The 20,678-nt window shown below is 48.5% G+C and overlaps 1 protein-coding gene across 1 annotated transcript in view; it reads right to left on the bottom strand.

The window, feature by feature from the left end:
* The window catches only part of CASC3 (CASC3 exon junction complex subunit), a 130,397-nt gene that overhangs the window by 18,472 nt on the left and 91,247 nt on the right, over positions 1-20,678 (bottom strand). Inside the window, exon 7 of the mRNA XM_063959768.1 lies at positions 13,073-13,746. Coding sequence (XP_063815838.1) covers positions 13,073-13,746 — 674 coding nt within the window. The remainder of the gene's footprint in view (positions 1-13,072; positions 13,747-20,678) is intronic.

Genomic DNA, 20,678 nt, shown 5'->3' with positions numbered 1-20,678 from the left:
TCACAATAGGTTGATTCAGGTGAAATGCGGAGACTACCTTCGGCAGGAACTGCTGTCTAGTCTGGAGCTCCGACTCTGTCCTCGTAAAAGACAGAGTATGGATTTTTACATGAGAATGCCCCAATTCTGAGACATGTTGAGCAGAAGCGAGGGCCAGTAACATCACAGTCTTCCACGTGAGGTAAATGTCTTCTACAGTCATCAGAGGTTCAAACCAGGAGGATGGTAGAAATTCCAACACTACATCCAAATCCCAGGGTGCCGCAGGTGGCTCAAAAGGAGGTTGTATGTGGAGTACCCCCTGCAAGAAGGTCTGGACTTCTGGCAACACTGCCAATTTCTTCTGGAAGAAAATTGAGAGAAATGAAATCTGAACCTTAATGGAACCCAGGCGTAAACCCTTTTCCACATCAGCCTGCAGGAAACGTAAGAAACGTCCCAAGTGGAACTTCGCAGGCAGATACGCGTGTTCCTCGCACCAAGAGACAGATAATCTCCAGATATGATGATAGTGTTTTGACGTCACAGGTTTCCTGGCCTGAACCATGGTAGCAATTACCTTTTTGGAAAGGCCCTTCTGAGCTAGGACGTTCTGCTCAAACTCCATGCAGTCAAACGAAGTCGCTGTAAGTCCGGGTAGACGAACGGTCCTTGTTGAAAGATCTCTTCTGAGAGGTAGAGGCCAAGGGTCTTCGATGGACATGTCCAGACGATCCGCGTACCACACCCTCCGAGGCCAATCCGGGGCAAATCAGAATTGCCTGGACTCAATGATTTCTGATGTGCTTGAGTACCCTTGGGAGCAACGGAATCGGAGTAAACAGGTAGACCAGCCAGTAAGGCCAATGTGACGTCAGTGCATCTACTGCCCTCGCATGAGGGTCCCTGGTTCATGAGCAATACGAGTGAAGCTTCTTGTTGAGACAAGAAGCCATAATGTATCTGTGGGCAGCCCCACCGGTGGATGATCTGCTGGAACATCTGCTGGTGGAGACCCCCACTCCCCCGGGTGGAGATCGTGGCGACTCAGGAAGTCAATTTCCCAGTTGTCTACTCCCGGAATGAAGATTGCGGACATTGTACTTGCATTTCTTTCTGCCCAGAGGAGTATCCTTGACACCTCTCGCATGCAGGCTCTGCTTTTTGTCCCTCCTTGCCGACTGACGTACGCCACTACTGTGGCGTTGTCCGACTGTACATGGATCACGTGATCCCTGAGCAAAAGGAGAGGCCTGAAGCAGAGCATTAGAGATCGCCCGAAGTTCCAGAATGTTGATCGGAAGGAGGCCTTCATGGGCTGACCACATGCCCTGGAACTGCGCCCCTTGGGTGACAGCTCCTCTTCCCCTTAGACTCACATCCATCGTGAGGAGGGTCCAATCCTGAATTCAGCAACGCCGTCCATTAGATTGGAGGACTGCATCCACCACAGGAGGGAAATCCTGGCCTGAGGAGACAGCCGTATCATCCGATGCAGCGGAAGATGTGATCCGAACCATTTGCTCAGGAGATCCAGCTGAAATGTTCTGGCTTGGAACCTCCCATATTGGATAGTCTTGTATGAGCCGACCATCTTTCCCAACAATCTTATGCAAAGATGGATGGACACTCGAGTAGGTCAGAGCACCATGCAGACAATCTGCTGAAGTGTTCTCGCCTTGTCCTCTGGTAGGAACACCTTCTGGGTCACAGTATCCAGCAACATCCCCAGGAATAGGAACCACTGAGTCGGCTCCATGTGGGACTTCTGCAAGTTGAGGATCTACCCATGGTGTGACAGACGTTGGATAGTGCAGTCAACATGGAGCAACAAAAGCTCCCTGGACCTTGCTTTGATCAGAAGATCATCCAGGTAAGGGACAATATTGACTCCCTGGACCCAGAGCTGGATCATCATCTCCGCCATCACCTTTGTGAACACCCTCAGAGCTGAGGACAGGCCAAAGGGCAGTGCCTGGAATTAGTAATGATTGTCCAGCAACCTCAGGTAAGCCTGATGAGATGGCCAAATCGGATTATGGAGGTAGGCATCCTGGATATCCAAGGAAACCATGAATTCCTGTTCTTCCCGGCCCGCAATCACTGCTCGCAAGATTCCATTTTGAACTTGAACACTTTCAGGTAAGGATTCAAGGACTTTAGATTCAAAAAGGGCCTTATCAAACAGTCCGGTTTTGATACCACAAACAGGTTGGAGTAATAACCCTTACCTCGTTGTGGTATTAGAACAATGACGTGGGACTGGACCAACTTTAGGATGGCCTGTTGCAACTTAACCTGCATATCCTCCAAAGCTGGTAAGCTTGATTTGAAAAATCGTTGGGGAGGAGCACTGTCGAACTCCAGCTTGTAGCCTTGAGAAACGAGATCCCTGACCCAGGTATACTGGCAGGAAGCCTCCCGGACGCAGTTGAGCTCCCACCTAGAGATCCCCTCGGGGTGGGTGGGCACAGTCATGCTGAGGCCTTAGTGGAAGCAGAACTGGTGGTCTGTTCCTGAGAGCTGGTTGCCAGCTTTCTTGACTTACCTCTAGTGCCTCTATTCACATTGGAGGCACCTCTGGCCTTAGATCAAAATCTGTGAGACCGAAAGGACTGTACAGACGGCCCCGGGTAGTAGCGTCTCGCCAGCAAGACCCCAGAGTGAAGAAACGTGGATTAATGATTACATTCTTTAGAATGTAAGCTCTCACGAGCAGGGCCCTCTTCCCTCGTGCTTTTTCTTACTTCAATATTCTTCAACTGCACCAATTCCGTCAGTCTTCTGCCACCTGATACTTATTCCAGTGTCATCTGATGATGTAACTATGTTTATTTACCCTGTACTTGTCCTATACTGTCATCAACTGTAAGTTGCTGTTTTCCGGTTTGATTATTTGTTTATGTACTCTGTAAATGGGCGCTGCGGAACCCTTGTGGCGCCATATAAATAAAGGATAATAATAATATTAATAATAATAATAATAATAAGAATTTACTTACCGATAATTCTATTTCTCATAGTCCGTAGTGGAGGCTGGGACTTCCGTAAGGACCATGGGGAATAGCGGCTCCGCAGGAGACTGGGCACAAAAAGTAAAAGCTTTAGACTAGCTGGTGTGCACTGGCTCCTCCCCCTATGACCCTCCTCCAAGCCTCAGTTAGGATACTGTGCCCGGACGAGCGTACATAATAAGGAAGGATTTTGAATCCCGGGTAAGACTCATACCAGCCACACCAATCACACTGTACAACCTGTGATCTGAACCCAGTTAACAGTATGATAAACGTAGGAGCCTCTGAAAAGATGGCTCACAACAATAAACAACCCGATTTTTTTGTAACAATAACTATATACAAGTATTGCAGACAATCCGCACTTGGGATGGGCGCCCAGCATCCACTACGGACTATGAGAAATAGAATTATCGGTAAGTAAATTCTTATTTTCTCTGACGTCCTAGTGGATGCTGGGACTTCCGTAAGGACCATGGGGATTATACCAAAGCTCCCAAACGGGCGGGAGAGTGCGGATGACTCTGCAGCACCGAATGAGAGAACTCCAGGTCCTCCTCAGCCAGGGTATCGAATTTGTAAAATTTTGCAAACGTGTTTGCCCCTGACCAAGTAGCTGCTCGGCAAAGTTGTAAAGCCGAGACCCCTCGGGCAGCCGCCCAAGATGAGCCCACTTTTCTTGTGGAATGGGCTTTAACAGATTTTGGCTGTGGCAGTCCTGCCACAGAATGTGCAAGCTGAATTGTACTACAAATCCAACGAGCAATCGTCTGCTTAGAAGCAGGAGCACCCAGCTTGTTGGGTGCATACAGGATAAACAGCGAGTCAGATTTTCTGACTCCAGCCGTCCTGGAAACATATATTTTCAGGGCCCTGACTATGTCCAACAACTTGGAGTCCTCCAAGTCCCTAGTAGCCGCAGGCACCACAATAGGTTGGTTCATGTGAAACGCTGAAACCACCTTAGGGAGAAATTGAGGACGAGTCCTCAATTCTGCCCTGTCTGAATGAAAAATTAGGTAAGGGCTTTTATATGACAAAGCCGCCATTTCTGAGACACGCCTGGCTGACGCCAGAGCTAACAGCATGACCACCTTCCATGTGAGATATTTTAATTTCACAGTGGTGAGTGGTTCAAACCAATGTGATTTTAGGAACCCTAAAACTACATTGAGATCCCAAGGTGCCACTGGTGGCACAAAAGGAGGCTGTATATGCAGTACCCCCTTGACAAACGTCTGAACTTCAGGCAATGAAGCCAGTTCTTTCTGGAAGAAAATCGACAGGGCCGAAATTTGAACCTTAATGGATCCTAATTTTAGGCCCATAGACAGTCCTGCTTGCAGGAAATGCAGGAAACGACCCAGTTGAAATTCCTCTGTGGGGGCCTTCTTAGCCTCACACCAGGAAACATATTTTCGCCAAATGCGGTGATAATGTTTCGCGGTTACATCCTTCCTGGCTTTGATCAGGGTAGGGATGACTTCATCTGGAATGCCTTTTTCCATCAGGATCCGGCGTTCAACCGCCATGCCGTCAAACGCAGCCGCGGTAAGTCTTGGAACAGACAAGGTCCCTGCTGGAGCAGGTCCTTTCTTAGAGGTAGAGGCCACGGGTCCTCCGTGAGCATCTCTTGCAGTTCCGGGTACCAAGTTCTTCTTGGCCAATCCGGAGCCACGAGTATAGTCTTCACTCCTCTCCTTCTTATGATTCTCAGTACTTTTGGAATGAGAGGCAGAGGAGGGAACACATACACCAACTGGTACACCCACGGTGTTACCAGAGCGTCCACCGCTATTGCCTGAGGGTCCCTTGACCTGGCGCAATATCTGTCCAGTTTTTTGTTGAGACGGGACGCCATCATGTCCACCTTTGGTTTCTCCCAACGGTTTACAATCACTTGAAAGACTTCTGGGTGAAGTCCCCACTCCCCCGGGTGGAGGTCGTGTCTGCTGAGGAAGTCTGCTTCCCAGTTGTCCACTCCCGGAATGAACACTGCTGACAGTGCCACCACATGATTTTCCGCCCAGCGAAGAATCCTTGCAGCTTCTGCCATTGCCCTCCTGCTTCTTGTGCCGCCCTGTCTGTTGACGTGGGCGACTGCCGTGATGTTGTCCGATTGGATCAATACCGACTGACCCTGAAGCAGAGGCCTTGCTTGACTTAGGGCATTGTAAATGGCCCTTAGTTCCAGGATATTTATGTGAAGAGACGTTTCCATGCTTGACCACAAGCCCTGGAAATTTCTTCCCTGTGTGACTGCTCCCCAGCCTCTCAGGCTGGCATCGGTGGTCACCAGCATCCAATCCTGAATGCCGAATCTGCGGCCCTCTAGAAGATGAGCACTCTGTAACCACCACAGGAGAGACACCTTTGTCCTTGGAGATAGGGTTATCCGCTGATGCATCTGAAGATGCGATCCGGACCATTTGTCCAGCAGATCCCACTGAAAAGTTCTTGCATGGAATCTTCCGAATGGAATCGCTTCGTAAGAAGCCACCATTTTTCCCAGGACTCTCGTGCATTGATGCACTGACACTTGGCCTGGTTTTAGGAGTTTCCTGACTAGCTCGGATAACTCCCTGGCCTTCTCCTCCGGGAGAAACACCTTTTTCTGGACTGTGTCCAGAATCATCCCCAGGAACAGTAGACGTGTTGTTGGAATCAGCTGTGATTTTGGGATATTTAGGATCCACCCATGCTGACGTAGCACTACCTGAGATAGTGCTACTCCGACCTCTAACTGTTCCCTGGACCTTGCCCTTATCAGGAGATCGTCCAAGTAAGGGATAATTAAGACGCCTTTTCTTCGAAGAAGAATCATCATTTCGGCCATTACCTTGGTAAAGACCCGTGGTGCCGTGGACAATCCAAACGGCAGCGTCTGAAACTGATAATGACAGTTTTGTACCACAAACCCGAGGTACCCTTGGTGAGAAGGGTAGATTGGGACATGGAGATAAACATCTTTGATGTCTAGAGATACCATATAGTCCCCTTCTTCCAGGTTCGCTATCACTGCTCTGAGTGACTACATCTTGAATTTGAACCTTTTTATGTAAGTGTTCAAGGATTTTAGATTTAAAATTGGTCTCACCGAGCCGTCCGGCTTCGGTACCACAAACAGCGTGGAATAATACCCCTTTCCCTGTTGTAGGAGGGGTACCTTGATTATCACCTGCTGGGAATACAGCTTGTGAATTGCTTCCACTACCGCCTCCCTGTCGGAGGGAGACGTTGGTAGAGCAGACTTCAGGAACCGGCGAGGGGGAGACGTCTCGAATTCCAATTTGTACCCCTGTGATACTACCTGCAGGATCCAGGGGTCCACTTGCGAGTGAGCCCACTGCGCGCTGAAATTCTTGAGACGGCCCCCCACCGTGCCTGAGTCCGCTTGTAGAGCCCCAGCGTCATGCTGAAGACTTGGCAGAAGCGGGGGAGGGCTTCTGCTCCTGGGAAGAGGCTGCCTGGTGCAGTCTTTTTCCCCTTCCTCTGCCCCGGGGCAGAAATGAGTGGCCTTTTGCCCGCTTGCCCTTATGGGAACGAAAGGACTGAGTTTGAAAAGACGGTGTCTTTTTCTGCTGAGAGGTGACCTGGGGTAAAAAGGTGGATTTTCCAGCCGTTGCTGTGGCCACCAGGTCCGATAGACCGACCCCAAATAACTCCTCCCCTTTATACGGCAATACTTCCATATGTCGTTTGGAATCCGCATCACCTGACCACTGTCGCGTCCATAACGCTCTTCTGGCAGAAATGGACATCGCACTCACTCTAGATGCCAGGGTGCAAATATCCCTCTGTGCATCTCGCATATATAGTAATGCATCCTTTAAATGCTCTATAGTTAATAATATACTGTCCCTATCCAGGGTATCAATATTTTCAGTCAGGGAATCCGACCAAGCCACTCCAGCACTGCACATCCAGGCTGAGGCGATTGCTGGTCGCAGTATAACACCAGTATGTGTGTATATACCTTTTAGGATATTTTCCAGCCTTCTATCAGCTGGTTCCTTAAGGGCGGCCGTATCGGGAGACGGTAACGCCACTTGTTTTGATAAGCGTGTGAGCGCCTTATCTACCCTAGGAGGTGTTTCCCATCTCATTTAATTCATCTGATTCAGGAAAAACTACTGGTAGTTTTTTCACACCCCACATAATACCCTTTTTTGTGGTACTTGTAGTGTCAGAAATATTCAATGCCTCATTCATTGCCGTGATCATGTAACGTGTGGCCCTACTGGACATTACGTTTGTCTCCTCACCGTCGACACTGGATTCAGTATCCGTGTCTGGGTCTGTGTCGACCATCTGAGGTAACGGGCGTTTTAGCGCCCCCGACGGTGTCTGAGACGCCTGAACAGGCACTAACTGATTTGCCGGCTGTCTCATGTCGTCAACAGTTTTTTTGCAAAGTGCTGACACCGTCACGTAATTTTTTAAATACGACCATCCAGTCAGGTGTCGACTCCCTAGGGGGTGACATCACTAACACAGGCAATTTCATTTTCCTCCTCATACATGTCGACACAGTCGTACCGACACCCAGCACACACACAGGGAATGCTCTGAAAGAGGACAGGACCCCACGAGCCCTTTGGGGAGACAGAGGGAGAGTTTGCCAGCACACACCAGAGCGCTATATATATACAGGGATAACCTTATGTAAGTGTTACTCCCTTTATAGCTGCTGTTTTATATTAGCTGCCAATAGTGCCCCCCCTCTCTTGTTTTACCCTGATTCTTGTAGCAGGACTGCAGGGGAGAGTCAGGGAGCCGTCCTTCCAGCGGAGCTGTGAAAGAAAATGGCGCTTTTGTGCTGAGGAGAAAGGCTCCGCCCCCTTCACGGCGGCCTTTTCTCCCGCTTTTTTTAGGAAAACTGGCAGGGGTTAAATGCATCCATATAGCCCAGGAGCTATATGTGATGCATTTCTTTAGCCAAATAAGGTTTTTATATTGTTCTATTGCGTCTCAGGGCGCTCCCCCCCAGCGCCCTGCACCCTCAGTGACCGGAGTGTGAAGTGTGCTGAGAGCAATGGCGCACAGCTGCAGTGCTGTGCGCTACCTTATCTGAAGACAGGAACGTCTTCTGCCGCCGATTTCTCCGGACCTCTTCGCTCTTCTGGCTCTGTAAGGGGGCCGGCGGCGCGGCTCCGGGACCCATCCAGGCTGAACCTGTGATCGTCCCTCTGGAGCTAATGTCCAGTAGCCAAGAAGCCCAATCCACTCTGCACGCAGGTGAGTTCGCTTCTTCTCCCCTTAGTCCCACGATGCAGTGAGCCTGTTGCCAGCAGGACTCACTGAAAATAAAAAACCTATTTAAAACTTTTACTTCTAAGCAGCTCAGGAGAGCCACCTAGCATGCACCCTTCTCGTTCGGGCACAAAAATCTAACTGAGGCTTGGAGGAGGGTCATAGGGGGAGGAGCCAGTGCACACCAGCTAGTCTAAAGCTTTTACTTTTTGTGCCCAGTCTCCTGTGGAGCTGCTATTCCCCATGGTCCTTACGGAAGTCCCAGCATCCACTAGGACGTCAGAGAAAATAATAATAACTCAAAATTAATAACTTTGGAAATCCATGTATCCAATTCAACCCCAAAGAGCGATTCTCCTAAAAAGGGGAGGGATTCCACACTGCGTTTGGATTCCGCGTCCGATATCCACAGACGCAACCACAAGGCTCTGCACGCCGACACTGCCATGGCAGAGGTCCTAGCATTAATATTTCCCATCTGCTTGAGGGAATCACAGAGGACGCGTGAAGTGACCTGAACGTGCTTTAGGAGGGTCACCATAGTGACCAGGGGCATTGCCCCGGAGAGGCCCTCCTGAATTTGATTTGCCCATGAATGAATGGCATGGGTCATCCAACAAACCGCAATGACCGGCCTTTGCGATACACCTGCTGCCATGTAAATAGATTTGAGTGTAGCTTCTATTTTCCTATCCCCAGGATCCTTTATGGTAAACGAGCTCGTGGCATGCAGCACCGCCTTTTTGGACATTCGAGAGACTGAAACATCAATCCTCGGGATTCCACCCAAAATTTCCTACCTTCAGGAGCAAATGGGAAAGTGCGCAAAAACTTTTGACACTTGGAAGTTTTTGTCTGGATTTTTCCAGGCCAACTTGAATAGGTCATCTAACTCTGCAGAATCAGGGAAAGTGACATTAGGCTTGTTTTGTGTAAAAAAAACGACTGCTGTGACGAAGCGTCTTCTAGAGGGAGCTTTAACACGTCCCATATAGCCAGAATTAGGTGTTCAATACCCTGAGCAGAATTGGTATCCCCACTAACGGGGTCCAAGTCCTCCCCATCCTCCTGTACATCATCATCATCTGTGTCAGATAGTAGAGCAGGCAAACCACGCTTTTGTGGTCCTGCATGAGAGGAGGGGGGCTGTGTAACATCTGGCCTAGCAGCTAAATCTGCAACAGCCTGTTGCAGTAGCGTAGTTTTCTGAAAATTAGCAGTGAGCTGGGATGACATATCAGACATCATATTTTTCAGAGACCCTAGCCATACGGGCTCTGGACCCTCTCCTCCAGCCCCTTCTCCGATTTGTGAAGATTGGCTGCATTGTTCACAAGAAACAGAATCAGATGATACTGGAGAGAATCTAGTGCGACATTCACTGCACAGCTTGTGTTTACCCATGTTTCACAGTAAGCACAATAACATACACACAGATAGTAATTCATCTCAAGCCTGCCCTAACTATGTGAGAGGAGACAGAGAGGACACCAGCACACCCCTACCTGCACAGCCCCAGTGAGGCTGACAGCTAACAATATCACTAAACACTAATAATGTCTGTCCTGTAGAGGACCCAGATAGTGTATAATAGCAGCTCTCCCCCCTTTGCTACACCCTGTACCAGTTTTCCAGCGTGTCGAGAGGCAGGAAATGCTGTGTGTGCTGTCTGTGGCTGCATTAAGCAGACTGAGGCGTCAAAATGTCTCTGGTCCTGCTGAGGTAGCTCCGCCCCCTCCAATGGCGCCAGAGCTACAGTGATTATTTATACTGGCAATGTCTCCTGTTTGCTTAAAAACATCACACAAGTGCTAGTTCAAGCGATTGTCAACCGGTCTACACGGGGAACCCTAGCGGGACCCCCCCCAGGACAATCCAGTATGCCGTGCCCGCATTCAGCCGCACTTTGAACCAGGGTACCCCCCCTAGCAGAGCCACTGGTTTGTGCTCACCACAGACGTCACCTTCAGGCAGTGTTAGGGGTGTGCGGCGTGCTGCGATTGAGACAGCAAAGGCGCAGTGCCCCGCTGAACAACAACCCCGCAAGGCCGGTGACCGACCCCCCCCCTAACGCCCACGGTGCAGGAATGCTGTTGCCCAAACAGCATACCGAAAATAACAAACATTAAAAAGAAATTGAAGAAAACTCTGGAGCTCAGAGATGTGAATCCTCTCCTGAGGGCACTTCTTTCTAAACTGCCTGTGGGAGGTGGCATAGAGGGTAGGAGCCAGCACACCCAGTGAAGAAATTTAAAGTGCACCGGTTCCTTTGGACCCCGTCTATACCCCATCGTACTAGATTCCCCAATATCCCTTATGAATGCTAGAGAAATGTTCAAAACTTGTCTTATAGCTAAAATAAGAGGTTCAACCCCATGAGAAAGTTCCAGCAGAACTTACTCCACTGCATCAATAATTCATGATGGTCCTCCCTAGTTTCTTCCTGAGAGAGAAAAAGTTCTTCTCCAGATTCATCGGACTGAAAAATTAAGGGCACTGGACGTTTCTTAGCCTTGTACACTGTCTGCGGCTGTTTACTGGACGAGTCCAAGCATTTTGTGAGACCCTCTACAGACTTGGCTAATCCTGACACCCAAGGTGGCTCTGTAGCAATAGACTGTAACTCACTTTGAGGAATCTCCCTAACAGTCTCACGAGTCTTCCGTAAAGCAGACGCCTCATTATGTAATTGTGAGATTATTATTAAATTTTATTTATAAAGGCACCACAAGTGTTTTGCAGCGCCATACAAAAGGACAAGATGGTTCCTGTGAGCGCTACCACCCAGGAGGAAAAAAATTGCATCCTGGGATGGGTTAACTAACGCACCCTCTGAAGTACATGCCTCACAGAGGGAAGAATCGTCCATGTGAGCTATTTTATTACACTTCGCACAGACAAAATTTTTGTGACGCCTAATTTTCTAGTCCCTTGCCTGCCATTGTGACTGACAGAGTAGACACATACAAATTTAAACCAGCACTCTCAATAATACAGAGAAAGAGAGGAAATGAGAAGGATAGTGGGAGGTACAATCTTTGAATGACTCCCCTATTCTATATGCCTGTAGTTTGTGCAGGCTTTTAGGTTTCTTACAGTCTGTAGCAATGTGCACCTGTCTCTGCTTTACAGTGCAGATTCCTGAGGAGAAAAGAAAGAAACAATGTTGCCATTCAATGAACTGTCTATGCTGACGAAGGTGCCTTTTTGTTGACTGACAGTTTGAAAACCCGCCAACTCAGCCCCCATCCCCTACGCAGAAGCACCCATCTCACTAGGTTCATAAGCGTCATTTTAGTGGTTGCCTAATTAATCAGCCTTTGTTAAAGCGCTGATAACACTGAGTCTCTATATATACAGGCACATAACAGTTGTGTGCTGAGCCACATAACTTTACTGTCAGCGCGGACGTGCAGGGGGACCTTGCCGCTATCGCGGCCACTAAAAGCAGGGATAAACCTAGCGGCTCCTGGATGCCGGCGCTGTGCGGGATGCAGCCGCCACAATGTTACCTAGGAGTCACTCATCCCCCCACGCTGCAGCACCGTGAACTGACAGCGCAGTAGTGCAGGAAGACTAGGTCACCAGACACAGCAGGGAGAGGAGGATGAGCAAGTGACGCACTAATCCCCCATGCTGCCAGAGGTCAGCTGCTGTGCCCCACACAAGGAGGCTCACTCACCCAACCGGAGCGCTTCAGGATGTGGCTGTCTCAGAGGAAACAGTGCTTCTCTGTTAAGTGTGGTTCTCCTGTGCAGCTTGCTGCTGGTATGTGACCCGGACCCCATTTCTCTAGATAAGTGGCGAAGAGTTCCTGAGGCAAAGGGAACTAGGTCCCATAAAATTTTTTTGATATAAAACAAAAATAAAAAAGGATAACTGAGCTGGAGCTTGGCCACCAGTGACCGGCTCCCTCACACATTCAAAACTGAGGGATGATGGGGGAAGAGCCTGTTTCACTTTTTAGATTTAAAGTGCCAGCTCCCTATAAGCCGTCTTCACCCCACAGTATTGAAGTTGTGCCAGTGTGCCCTAGTGGCTGACAGAAAAAAGGCTTCTACCTCGTTGCAAAAATATTTAAAAAAATAAAAAATATATGGACACTCACCCTGAAGCTACCAATCTCCAGTGCCGGAATCACTACAGCAATAATACAAAGACCCCACAAATGGCATTTCAAGAATATATTAACAAAACAGCAAGGTTGGAGACATACATCATGGAGTCTTTTTATTTATTTATTTATTTATTTATTTAAAGAAACCATCCTCCCAGGAAGACAATCTGCAGAGCTAGGTATAGGGACATGTATGTATCTACATTTAAAATTCTCAATGTCAGTAGGAACTAGGCTGGTTCTTTGAAACTTAGTTTATTGAGAGAATAGAGATGGCTAAATGATGCGTTGTGTAAGGGGGCATCCTGGGTGGACAACTGGTTTCTGCAGGGTCTCTCTGGCACAAGAACTGGGGCTCTTAGCTAAGTGACCACCATTATACATGATACGGTGCTGGAGTTTAAATAGTTTGTCCTTTAATGAGTAGAGTAAGAAGAGAAGAAACAAAACACAGGAAAAGGAGAGAGAAAATTAAGAAATTACTGCATTTTTACAGAGATACAGAACAGTTTTTTTTAGTATCTTATAAAGCATATTTGCTTTGCTGTATAAAAACCATTTTATCCATATTTGTTGACAAATGACTCATTCAATTCTTGGATAACAAGTTATTGAGGTGCTCCCTCGTTGGGCATACTGATAACAAAACTGTATAAAGTATTAAGAAAAAACAAAAGCCACACAAAATGAGAGCAGAAAATACCCTTACCACGAGCAGCAATGTATGGCGGTTGTCCTGGACTCCAGCTTTGATCTGAAATGTTAACTTGCGACATGTCCTGCTCTAGTCCAGTCACACCACCCTCTACAGGAGGTTCCCAGCCACCAGGTTTCACCACCGACATTGGAGGGGAAGGCTCTGGCACCACTTCAGCGGGTATTTGAGGGGGTGGGGGTGGTGGTAATTCAGGGAATGTATTGTCTTCTGTGCTCTTTCCCACTTCACCTCCTTTAATCCGACTCCTTCTGGCTCTGGAATAGGACTTTTTCTCTACAGGTCGGTCAGGAGGAGGCGGAGATGGATCTACTGCTTGTTTCTCAACTGCTGGGTCAGCTTTGTTTGGTGTCTCTAGGGAACTCTCATTTGGTGGTGGTGGTGGTACAACTTGTTCTATGCTTCGACCCCTATAACTCCCATGATCGTGTCTTCTCTCAGAAGTAGGATAGGTGATAACACTGTCCTCTTGTGGGTAGCTGTCAGGACGGCTCTCTTTGTAGCCACCTGGGCGCGAATATGTCCTGTTCATGTTAGGTCTGCCGTTTCCAGTAGCACTGCGATTGCTGTAGGTTCGGGGTGGAGGAGCAGAACTAGAATCCATGTAACGATTTGAAGATCTGTTTGGTTTCTCGTCTTCGTCTTCCCTCCTGGAGGGGCTGCTATACCTGGAAAGAGGAAATAGCAATGGCTATCACAAGGAAATACACTTACCTTTGACAACAAATAGATCAAACATACAAAAGAACTTTAGTCAACATAACAAGCTATGAGCCAACAGCTTTGGGGACATATTGGGGGAGATTCAAATGTTTGAAAAGTCAGCTGGGAGTCTGTTTTTTTTCCTATTAGATTGAAAAGTCAGTTGGGAGTCTGTTTTTTCCTAACATTTGAATCTCCCCCATTGTGTAAAGAACATAGGGGAAGATAGGACAGCGGATATCCATGGAAATTAGAAATGATCCTATATATTGGGGATACAGAAAGCATATCAACTGAAAAAAATCACTATTTTGATGCAATGTTCCTCAACAACCTGACCATTTATCAAAATTCTGTGACCTTCTTGCACATCTACATCACACACCCTATCAAATGACACCTGTACCATCAAAATCGGTGTTGTCATTGCGGAGTATTTGCCCTCTCAAAAAAAATTGCTTAGTCCCTTGACAAAGGGGCTGCAGGCCCCAAAACGTTGGCTCATGCGTTTGTGACAGTGAAATACATGCTTTGCATGAATGTCCCGCATAGATAGGCGATATCATATGCAAATTCCAGCAATCGGGACACAAGTGCTACTCTCCAGCTTTGCCCTTTCGCCTTGATTTTTACTTTCCACCCAGAGGAAAAAACTCTTCTCAAAAGATACATGAACACATTATGTGAAAATCTTAACTCCGCCAAATTTGCGCGTGTTCTTATGTTCCTACAACAAAAGAGACCAAAACCACACACGATACGCTATTTAATGGAAAAAAGAATGGGATATAAAAAACGTCTAAATGGAAAATAGGATTTTAATTACCTACCTGTAAATTATTTTCTCGTAGCCTGAAGGGCAGGGGTGGGGAACCTTTTTTCTACCGAGGGCCATTTGGATATTTATAAAATCCTTCGGGGGCCATACAAAAATTCTCAACTTAAAAAAATAAGATTTTACTTACTGGTAAATCTATTTCTCGTAGTCCGTAGTGGATGCTGGGGACTCCGTAAGGACCATGGGGAATAGACGGGCTCCGCAGGAGACAGGGCACTCTAAGAAAGAATTAGGACTACTGGTGTGCACTGGCTCCTCCCTCTATGTCCCTCCTCCAGACCTCAGTTAAAGAAACTGTGCCAGGAAGAGCTGACAGTACAAGGAAAGGATTTTGGAATCCAGTGTAAGACTCATACCAGCCATACCAATCACACCGTATAACTCGTGATAAACTTACCCAGTTAACAGTATGAACAACAACAGAGCATCAGACCAACCTGATGCAACCACAACATAACCCTACTGTAAGCAATAACTATATACAAGCATTGCAGAAGAAGTCCGCACTTGGGACGGGCGCCCAGCATCCACTACGGACTACGAGAAATAGATTTACCGGTAAGTAAAATCTTATTTTCTCTAACGTCCTAGTGGATGCTGGGGACTCCGTAAGGACCATGGGGATTATACCAAAGCTCCCAAACGGGCGGGAGAGTGCGGATGACTCTGCAGCACCGAATGAGCAAACACAAGGTCCTCCTCAGCCAGGGTATCAAACTTGTAGAATTTTGCAAAAGTGTTTGAACACGACCAAGTAGCTGCTCGGCAAAGCTGTAATGCCGAGACCCCTCGGGCAGCCGCCCAAGAAGAGCCCACCTTCCTTGTGGAATGGGCTTTTACTGATTTTGGAGGCGGCAATCCAGCCGCAAAATGAGCCTGCTGAATCGTGTTACAGATCCAGCGAGCAATGGTTTGCTTTCAAGCAGGAGCACCCAGCTTGTTGGAGGCATACAGGATAAACAACGACTCAGTTTTCCTGACTCCAGCCGTTCTGGCTACATAAACCTTCAAAGCCCTGACTACCTCTAGTAACTTGGCATCCTCCAAGTCACGAGTAGCCGCAGGCACCACAATAGGTTGGTTCAAATGAAAAGAGGACACCACTTTTGGCAGAAATTGCGGACGAGTCCGTAATTCTGCCCTGTCCATATGGAAAACCAGATAGAGGCTTTTATGTGACAAAGCCGCCAATTCTAACACACGCCTAGCCAAAGCTAAGGCCAACAACATGACCACCTTCCACGTGAGATATTTTAACTCCACGGTTTTAAGTGGCTCAAACCAGTGTGATTTCAGGAAACTCAACACAACGTCAAGATCCCAAGGTGCCACTGGTGGCACAAAAGGGGCTGAATATGCAGCACTCCCTTTACAAACGTCTGAACTTCAGGAAGAGAAGCCAGTTCCTTTTGAAAGAAAATGGATAGGGCTGAAATCTGGACCTTAATGGACCCCAATTTTAAGCCCAAAGTCACTCCCGACTGTAGGAAGTGAAGGAAACGGCCCAGCTGGAATTCCTCCGTAGGGGCATTCCTGGCCTCACACCAAGCAACATATTTTCGCCATATACGGTGATAATGCTTAGACGTCACGTCCTTTCTAGCCTTTATTAGCGTAGGAATAACCTCATCCGGAATGCCCTTTTCTGCTAGGATCCGGCGTTCAACCGCCATGCCGTCAGACGCAGCCGCGGTAAGTCTTGGAACAGACAGGGCCCCTGTTGCAACAGATCCTGTCTGAGAGGCAGAGGCCATGGGTCCTCTGTGAGCATTTCTTGCAATTCCGGATACTAAGTCCTCCTTGGCCAAACCGGAACAATGAGTATTGTTCTCACTCCTCTTTTTCTTACGATTCTCAGCACCTTGGGTATGAGAGGAAGAGGAGGAAACACATAAACCGACTTGAACACCCACGGTGTCACTAGTGCGTCCACAGCTATCGCCTGAGGGTCTCTTGACCTGGCGCAACACATTTGTAGCTTTTTGTTGAGGCGGGATGCCATCATGTCCACCTGTGGCAGTTCCCAACGACTTGTAACTGTGTGAAGACTTCTTGATGAAGTCCCCCCTCTCCCGGGTAGAGGTTGTGCCTGCTGAGGCAGTCTGCTTCCCAGTTGTCAACTCCCGGAATGAACACTGCTAACAGTGCTTTTACATGATTCTCCGCCCCGCAAATAAGTCTGGTGGCTTCCGCCATCGCCACCCTGCTCCTTGTGCCGCCTTGGCGGTTTACATGAGCCACTGCGGTGATGTTGTCTGCCTGAATCAGCACCGGTGGGTAGCGAAGCGGAGGCTCCGCTTGACTTAGGGCGTTGTATATGGCCCTTAGTTCCAGGATATTGATGTGCAGACAAGTCTCCTGACTTGACCACAGACCCTGGACATTTCTTCCCTGTGTGACTGCCCCCCCACCCTCGGAGGCTTGCATCCGTGGTCACCAGGACCCAGTCCTGAATGCCGAACCTGCGGCCCTCGATAAGGTGAGCACTCTGCAGCCACCACAGAAGAGACACCCTGGCCCTGGGGGATAGGGTGATCAGCCGCTGCATCTGAAGATGCGATCCGGACCACCTGTCCAACAGATCCCACTGAAAGGTCCTCGCATGGAACCTGCCGAAGGGAATGGCTTCGTATGACGCCACCATCTTTCCCAGGACTCGCGTGCATTGATGCACCGACACTTGTTTTGGTTTTAACAGGCCTCTGACCAGAGTCACGAGCTACTTAGCCTTCTACGCCGGGAGAAAAACCTTCTTCTGGTCTGTGTCCAGAATCATGCCCAAGAAGGGCAGACCCGTCGTAGGAATCAGCTGCGACTTTGGAATATTCAGAATCCAGCCGTGCTGTTGCAACACCTCCCGAGAGTGTGCTACGCTGATCAGCAACTGCTCTCTGGACCTCGCCTTTATGAGGAGATCGTCCAAGTATGGGATAATTGTAACTCCTTGCTTTTGCAGAAGCACCATCATTTCTGCCATTACCTTGGTAAATATTCTCGGTGCCGTGGACAGACCAAACGGCAACGTCTGGAATGGGTAATGACAATCCTGTACCACAAATCTGAGGTACGCCTGATGAGGTGGATAAATGGGGACATGAAGGTATGCATCCTTTATGTCTAGAGACACCATATAATCCCCCCCCTTCCAGGCTTGCGATGACCGCTCTGAGCGATTCCATCTTGAACTTGAACCTTTTCAGGTATATGTTCAGGGATTTTAAATTCAATATGGGTCTGACTGAACCGTCCGGTTTCGGTACTACAAACATGGTCGAATAATAACCCTTTCCTTGTTGAAGGAGGGGAACCTTGACCACCACCTGCTGAAGATACAATTTGTGAATTGCAGTTAACCCTGTTTCCCTCTCGTGGGGGGAAGCTGGCAGGGCCATCGGTGAGGGGGCATCTTCTCAAAGTCCAGCTTGCATCCCTGAGACACAATATCTATTGCCCAGGGATCTAACAGGGAGTGAACCCACTTGTGGCTGAACTTACGCAGGCGTGCCCCCACCGGGCCTAGCTCCGCCTGTGGAGCCCCAGCGACATGCAGTGGATTTTTGTAGAGGCCGGGGAGGACTTCTGTTCCTGGGACCTAGCTGTGCTGTGCAGCTTCTTTCCTCTGCCCCCGCCTCTGGCAAGAAAGGACGCACCTCGGACTTTGTTTCTTTGTTCTAAAGGCTGCATTTGATAATGTCGTGCTTTCCTAGGCTGTGCAGGAATATAAGGCAAAACAACAGAATTACCAGCTATAGCTGTGGAGACCAGGTCCGAGAAGCCTTCTCCTCAGCCTTCCATATGCCTCTTAAGTCGGCATCATCTGTCCATTGCATATTCTACAGAACACGTCAAGCAGAAATCAACATAGCTTTGTCTCTAGGACCCAGTACACTCATGTCTCTTTGGTCATGTTTATATATATATATATATATATATATATATATATATATATATATATATATATATATATATATGACAGCACCTTTAAAATATATATATATATATATATATCTACATATATATCTACATACTAGGGTCTCAATCTCTGCTGATAAGGTACCTGTCCACACTGCCCCAGCGCTATAAACCCATGCCGACACAATCGCCGGTCTGAGTAGTGTACCAGAATGTGCACGCTATCTGCAGGATCCCTGAGAATAGCTGTTACGTCAGGGCTACCTTTTGGGCAAACGTGACACCCTAGGGGAAGATTCCCATCATATGCTGGCCCTAGTGGGGAAAGGATACTGCCTGAAAATTCTTTGTGGGAAACTGCAGTCTCTTGTCTGGAGATTCCCGCTCTTTTTCCTCATGAGAGGAGGGAAATTTACCTCAGCTTTCTTCCCCTTAAACATGTGTACCCTTGTGTCAGGGACAGATGAGTCATCAGTGATATGCAAATCATCCTTTATTACAATAATCACATATTGAATACTTTTCTGCCATTTTGGCTGTAACTTTGCATTATCGTAGTCGACACTGGAGTCCATCTCCGTGTCGACATCAGTGTTTATTATTTTGGATAGTGAGCATTGAGAGACACTGAAGGTCTCTGCGATAGAGGGACAGACATGGGTAGATTTCCTGTCTGTTCTCTAATCTTTTGTGCAATAAATTCACCTCAGCACTTAATTACACATATCCAACAGGTGTCGGCGTTGTCGACTGAGACACCCTCACATATTTGCTCTCTCCTCCTCCTTAGGGGAGCCTTTTACCTCAGACATGTCGACACACATGTACCGACACACCACACACACAGGGGGTGCTCTACTATTTGAAGACAGTTCCCCCACAAGGCCCTTTGGAGAGAGAGAGAGTATGCCAGCACACACCCCAGCGCTATATGACCCAGGAATCACACAGTAACGTAGTGTTAACCCAGTAGCTGCTGTATATATTGTTTTTACGCCAAATTTATGTGCCCCCCCCTCTCTTTTCACCCTCTTCTATCGTGCTTCTGCAGGGGAGAGCCTGGGGAGCTTCCTCTCAGCGGAGCTGTGGAGAGAAAATGGCGCTGGTGAGTGCTGAGGAAGGAGCCCCGCCCCCTCAGCGGCGGGCTTCTGTCCCGCGATTTTGTGAAAAATAATGGCGGGGGCTCATGCATATATACAGTGTCCAGCTGTATATATGCTCTATTTTGCCAGGAGGTACTCAATTGCTGCCCAGGCCCCCCCCCCTGCGCCCTACAGTGACCGGAGTGTGTGGGTTAGTGTGGGAGCAATGGCGCACAGCTGCAGTGCTGTGCGCTACCTCATATGAAGACAGGAGTCTTCTGCCGCCGATTTTGATGTCTTCTTGCTTTACTCGCCGGCTTCCGTCTTCTGGCTCTGCGAGGGGGACGGCGGCGCGGCTCCGGGAACGGACGACCAAGGGTGAGTTCTTGTGTTCGATCCCTCTGGAACTAATGGTGTCCAGTAGCCTAAGAAGCGCAACCTATCCGCAGTTAGTAGGTTTGCTTCTCTCCCCTCAGTCCCACGTAGCAGAGAGTCTGTTGCCAGCAGATCTCTCTGAAAATAAAAAAATCCTAATAAAATACTTTCTTATTAGCAAACTCAGGAGAGCTCACTAAAGTGCACCCAGCTCTGACCGGGCACAGATTCTAACTGGAGGAGGGACATAGAGGGAGGAGCCAGTGCACACCAGTAGTCAATTCTTTCTTAGATTGCCCTGCCTCCTGCGTAGCCCGTCTATTCCCCATGGTCCTTACGGAGTCCCCAGCATCCACTAGGACGTTAGAGAAATTACCCTGCCCCCCAGTAGCTCTGCCCCTTAGAGGTACTGTGTGCACGCGCCCAAAAAATGGGTGTGGCCAGTTAAAATGGGACGTGATACACATATGCCCCCAATAGTGTGGTGCCAGATCCACAATTTCCCCCCAGTGCCAGGTATACAGATGCCCCCACAGTGCCAGGTATACAGATGCCCCTCACAGGGCCAGGTATACAGATGCCCCTCACAGGGCCAGGTATACAGATGCCCCTCACAGGGCCAGGTATACAGATGCCCCTCACAGGGCCAGGTATACAGATGCCCCTCACAGGGCCAGGTATACAGATGCCC

Source organism: Pseudophryne corroboree, chromosome 3 (assembly GCF_028390025.1).
Source record: "Pseudophryne corroboree isolate aPseCor3 chromosome 3, aPseCor3.hap2, whole genome shotgun sequence".
Lineage (NCBI taxonomy): Eukaryota > Metazoa > Chordata > Amphibia > Anura > Myobatrachidae > Pseudophryne > Pseudophryne corroboree.
The sequence above is the reverse complement of the archived record's forward strand: the minus strand, read 5'-3'. Positions and strand labels throughout refer to the sequence as shown.